Source organism: Ovis aries, chromosome 2 (genome assembly GCF_016772045.2).
Source record: "Ovis aries strain OAR_USU_Benz2616 breed Rambouillet chromosome 2, ARS-UI_Ramb_v3.0, whole genome shotgun sequence".
Classification (NCBI taxonomy): Eukaryota; Metazoa; Chordata; class Mammalia; order Artiodactyla; family Bovidae; genus Ovis; species Ovis aries.
The window spans coordinates 111,498,285-111,504,284 of NC_056055.1; the positions used below are offsets into that span (position 1 = coordinate 111,498,285).

Genomic DNA, 6,000 nt, shown 5'->3' on the forward strand with positions numbered 1-6,000 from the left:
CCTCTATCTCCGGCTGGTCTATCCTTTACCACTGAGCCATCAGGGAAGCCCTTTAACAGGGTCTATCATGAAGCAAAAGCATTTAACTTTGATGAACTTCAATTTATCAATATTTCCCTGAAGGATTATGCTTTTGGCATCAACTCTAGGAAATCTACTACCAAAGATTTCTCCCAATTTTTTTCCTAAAATTTTTATAATTTTACATTTTATATTTAACTCTAGTCCAGAGGACAAGATGGTTGGATGATACCACTGACTCCACGAGATGGTGAAGGACAGGGAAGCCTGGCATGCTGCAGTCCATGGGGCTGCAAAGAGTCGAACAGGGCTGAGTGAGTGAACTACAACTGTAGTCCACGTTGAGCGACTGTCTGTATAAGCTGTAAGACACAGGCTGAAGCTTGTTTCTGGATGTGTGGATGTCCAATTGCTCCAATGCCATTTGCCAAAAAGGTTACCTTCCTCCCACTGAATTGTTCTGGGGCCTCTGGTAAAAATTAGTTGGGCTTATTCGTGTGACTCTGTTTCAGAGTCCTCTGTTCTGTTTCGCTGATCTGTGTTTCTGCACCTACAGCAATAACACACAGTCCTAACTACTGGAGCTCCTGATGTTGGAGAGATTGATTTCTCACACCTGATTCTTATTTTCCGAAATTGTTTTTGTTTTTCTAGTTTCTTTGCTTTCCCATATTTATTTTAGAATAGTCTGTCTGTATCTACAGAATTTTCCTGGATCAGTTAACTGTCTATGGTGTGAATAACAAACTGATCTATCTGTATTTGGATGATGTATGAGAACTGAAATTCAACGAGACCTAAGCTGAACACAAACCTGCTTGTCCTCCCCCTCTCACTATCTCAGTTTACAGCATCACCATTTACCTAGTAGGCAAAATCAGTTTTCCGAGTTACTAATTAATGTATTTGACAAACTTTCTGCTGAGCACCCATCATGTGCTGGGGGGTCCTGAGTAAGAAGAGGTCCCTATTCCCGAGGCGGTCAAGGTGAAAGACACACAGGTAACGGCACACAGTATGAGAGGCACACAGGAGAGGTGCACGGCAAGTCCACGCGACGACAGGAACAAGCTGCTGCCTGGGAAAGTCTGTGAACACCGAAACAGGACACGAGCGCTGCAGGGTTAGGAGGGGTTAACTAGGCCGACCGTGAGGCAACAAGCCAATAAAGGGGAAAGCAGCGTAATACAACCTGCTCAGGTAGCTCAGCAAGAGGTGGGGACTAGAGAGGAGCTGGGGAGGCGCCCAGAAGCAGGGAGGGGCTCTTGGGTTCTGCTGAGGAACCAATTCACTCACTCATGTCAACACAGGGTAAACCACAAAGTCTTCAAGAGAAGTCACCTGACGGGAAGTGAACTTTAACGAGCCACCCGTGGCGGCAGTGTGGAGGACAGACGAGCAGGGTGGGAGACTGAAGACCAGCTCTGGGGAGGAGTCCGGGGCCCTTACTCCAGGGGACCCTTCAGCACCCCTGAGTATAACAATGAGGGCATCACTGCACTGAGTCACAGCGGCACAACAGAGCAGAAAGGGCTGTAAGGACCACGGAGGGGGCCACGGCAACTAACATGCGAGGCAGGGAGCAGGGGAACCCAGACACCTGCTTGGTTTCTGGCTTGACTGATTCAAAAGAGCTGGAAGAAGCAAAGCGTCGTCTCCTGAAGCTTACAGGACTGAACACCAGAGCGTGCTTTCCAAACGCTGGATCGAGGCCAGACTAGGGAAGGGGGTGGTGACTCTGAGCACCGACGTGGTCCCCAGACTGCACACACTGAGCAGTGCGGCCCAGAAGTGGGGAGACTAGACATGCGGCTCAGGGGCCCAGAGCTGAGGGAGGAGTCTTCAGAACTCCAACAAGGCTCTGGCTTCTCATCAAGGGAACTGGGTAGGGCTGAGGACCACGGCTAAGCTTCCAAGGCGCGTCTGTCAGCTGTCTGAGAACAGCAGGCACAACCAGAGAGGGGCAAAGGAAATCCCAGGTGTCAGCAACCAGAGAGACGAACGAGTCTCAGGACCGATGACAGCGGTGAGGGGAAACCCTGAGTGATCTATCACTTGGCCCCAAGGAGCTTTCTGGTAGAAACATCGCAGGAGCTAAATGAGCAAGATACTAGTCCAAGATTAAAACGTGACCATGAATTTCTTTTTTTTTTTTTTGTGACCATGAATTTCAACAGAATCACTTATTCCTTTACTGAAGCTTATAAAACAGCAACTGTAAAAAAATAAAATATAATACAAATAAAATTTTTATTGATTGATGGCATAAATTACATTTCCTACTGTCCTCAGTGATATGACAACTTTTTCCTACAAATTTGTAAATATCCATATAATAAAAGGGGACACACGTCACAAAAGACACCAGAACTGTTTGAAGAGTTCAGAGAGAAAACCACATCCCACTGTAGCTGATGACGACAAGCATTCTTTGGGAGAGATACACGACCGGGATCTTAAAAACGGGGGCAGAGGGCATTCCCTGGCGGTGCAGAGGTTAGGACGTATAGCTTCCAGTGCTGGTGGGGACTTGGGTTCAAACCCTGGGCAGTGAACTAATGTCTCACAAGCCATCATGACACAGCTGGAAAAAAAAAAAAAAAGCCCAGCCCTCACTGGGGCAGAGACAAGAGAGGAGGCTAGTCAGCTGAAGCAAAAGCGCTAGCGTGAATCGAGCTATGGAGCCAAGAGGGCAACAAAGACATTTACGGATGAGAGTTTATGCGCAGAACACAGGTCCAGCACAAAGCTCATGGGCAAATAAGCTGGGGTGATAAAACACACCCCCTAGAAATGTCGAAGCTAATAGCACGAGCAAGGTTCTTGAGAAAACAAAACTTAACAGTTTCTCAAATCTATTTTGCAAAGGATTGGTTCCTCCATCCCTTACAACATCATGAAACGTAGATCACGTCAGAACATCACCGGATTAAAGAATGTATCCTGATACAAATAGTCAGTACTTCCAAGAAACAACGATAATTAAACTGCTTTCTTCCCAATGTAACATTTGTTGATATTTTACCCTACTGTCCATTGAGATAGCTGCATGTCTACATCACTGCACCTTTTGTATTTTTCTTTCAAAAAGTACTAAATGCATAACCTGCTAAAGGAAGCGGCTATCTACTCTGAAGAAAATTTCCTAGATTCAAAATATTTTTTAGGTCCAGTAAAAAAGTTAAATACCAGATGATTTTAAAAGAAAAACATACACACAAGTATAAGGCTAAGACTATCACAAGCAAAAAGGTAAACAACCCAACAATAAGATGCTGTGGAAGACGTACACTTTGAAAGCTAATTTTCATGATTTTATAAGACAGAAACTGTTCAACTACTTCCCATGAGGGCAAGAAATATGTTTACCTAACTTCGTTCCAATCAAAGCTGCATAACAAATCTCTCTATATTTCAGCAATGCAAATGGGCAGTTTCCCCATGTAGATTCACCTTTCATTTCATTCTTAACTGAAGAATAATGATCTTTAAGAATCAAAATGTATCATAGCTACTATGTTTAAATACACATGTGAAAGTACAATTTAAAAAAGCACAACAGTTTACTGAGTCATGAAAGAAGAATTTAAAAAAAGGATACTCCAGAGCTTCTATGATTGTATATTACTTTTATATGGAAGAATGAATGGACCTATGATACCATCTCTCACCCTACCGTTTCTTCCAGTATTTTGTTGTCTTACTTGCCTTGAAGGGCAGCCACTGATAGCAAGAGGTCTGAAATCATACTGTCAGGCTTCAGTCTCCGTTCTGACACTAACTGAGACCTCGGGCAAGGTAATCAGATCCTCTATGCATCAGTTTCCACGTCTCTATGATGGGAAAAATCAAAGTATCAACTCCAAGGAGCTGACATGAGAACTCAGATAATACACAAAACCACTTCAGAAAGATCCCGAACTACAGAATTTGCTCAGTAAATGCTAACCCTTATCATATTTTAGGTCCCTGCTGAAAAGTTTGACTAGAAACTAAGCTGAAAGTTCCACAAAGCGGTGACAGTGGCCCAGCTTCTCAGGATGCTGCTCGACCCACCACAGAGATCAAATCTGGCTTCCTGAGCAGTCTGAAAATTATTACCAACAGGTCACAACAGGAAATGGAAAGCCTATCACCAACATGAGCTGGAAAACAGCCAACTCACTAACACAAAACCATAACGTGAGCAAATCTTTCCCCTAAACTGGATCTATCCAAAGCTAGGTTAAGTCATTTGCATATGATTGAAAATATACACTAAAACACAAGTTCCAACTAAAGATGTAGGTGCTATACATTCATATTGACCTCTTAAAATAATTTCAGGTGTTTTTCAAACTAAGAATCAGTCTTTGAAGAGTGTGGGGGGTAAGGTGTGGGAGGAGATGCAATCTGCCCTGGGTTCTGCCAATAACAGGCTGTTCCTATCAACCAGAGGTCATAAACTGCAGGCTTAATTTGAGTAAATATCTGTAAGGCACACACCTGGCTTTTAAGCCCTATTGTGTAACAAAAAACAATCAGCACTGGCACCTTTTAAGGTGAAAATCAACCATCTATACAGGAGCATTTTAACTCCTGCATGTCCTCTCCTGCTACACAGCATTTTCTAGTGACTCACAAAGCAAGTAAAATAGACTGACATCAAATTATTTATGTAAAGACTCAACAATCCTTTGATTGTTGAATAAACCACATAAACCACAATGATGCTGAAGGAACTGAAATGCATGGCTCAAAAAGTGTATAGTTTGCAGAACTGAACTTCTGAATTATAAAAAGATAATAATAAAGTGCAGTCACTCATAAAAAATTTATCTCATAAAATAGAATTTTCTTCCAAAGGAAACACAAATTCCAGCCCCTAATATGCATAAGGTGTACGTAATTGTCTTCTATGAGCTCCAGTTTTAAAATGTTGTGCAAATAAAGCACATTATATAAAAAATTAATTTCTGTGTCTACGGTGGTTTCCAGCCCAAGTTTAAGATCAAAACACAAATGCTATGTATACACACAAACTATGGCTTCATATACACATAAATCTTTAAAAAAGTGACACTGAACAGTAAGTTTATATTTGGGCAAATTTCGCGAAAGTGAAACCCACAATCTCTTCCTGGCACCTACGTCCACTCTGTTCAAAGGTCTTTCGGCAGTTCCTGAAGAAAGCAGGTGCAAGCTTAAAGAACGGTCTCGGGCCTCACCTGCCGCTGGCGGGGTCAACGTCCCGCAGGCCAACCCGTCCCAAGATCTGGATGGCGAGGCAAGCGACGCCGGCCCCGCCGGCTCCCGGCCCCCGCCATCACTCACCTCGCCGCTCAGGGGCAGAGCAGCCCCGGGGCCGCGTCCTGCGCCGCCGGCGGGCTCCGCATTTGAGGACGGCCGGCGCGCCCAGCCCCACCGCGACCGCGACCCACAGGCTCAGCCAGGCGGGCGCCGCATCAGGTTGGAGCCGCCGGCTCTGGGGCCCTGGACTCGACCCGCTGCTGCCCCGAATCAAACACGACCGCCTTAAAGCTCACCTCCCTCTGGAGGGACCACAGCTGCAGCCATGCTCCAACTCGGGGAGAAACTGGAGCGGCCGGCCGCCAGCACCCCTCCTCGGCACTCGGCCCAACTCTGGCCACAGGCTGACGGTACCGCAGGAAGGGCTGCGGTTCCGAATCGTCCCGTCCGACCCAGCGACCCCGGGAAGCGGACAGGAGCTGCTAAAGCAGGGCCGACAGGTGCGTCGGCGCCTGACGTCACCGCGTAGCCGTGATCGGCCGCTCAGCGTCCGGACCGGTTGGAACCGCGTAGGTGCCCATTGGGCCGTGAGGGAGCAGGGGGCGGGACTTGTGGAGATGGTGGGCGGGGCTTATGGAGGCAGGGGGCGGACTTTGTGGGAGCAGTAGGAGGGTCGTGAGGAACGAGTGGGAGAATCAGCTGGGAACAAGGGCAGGCCTGTTGGGAACAGGGGGCGGGCCGTGTAGCTGC

General features: G+C 46.4%; 1 protein-coding gene across 5 annotated transcripts in view; it reads right to left on the reverse strand.

Moving 5' to 3' along the window:
* CLCN3 (chloride voltage-gated channel 3) overlaps window positions 1-5,752 on the reverse strand; it is a 102,554-nt gene extending 96,802 nt beyond the window's left edge. For 2 of the 5 annotated variants that reach the window (XM_060411065.1, XM_027964637.3), the window contains exon 1: window positions 5,335-5,621. Coding sequence is in view for 2 of the 5 variants with exons in the window: in XM_060411066.1 (XP_060267049.1) it covers window positions 5,547-5,577 (31 nt within the window). In the remaining 3 variants the exon portion in view is untranslated. Of the gene's footprint in view, window positions 1-5,334 lie in introns of all 5 variants that reach the window. The other 3 variants (XM_060411066.1, XM_042243560.1, XM_027964640.2) reach the window with 2 other exon arrangements.
* Between the last annotated feature and the right edge of the window lie 248 nt (window positions 5,753-6,000).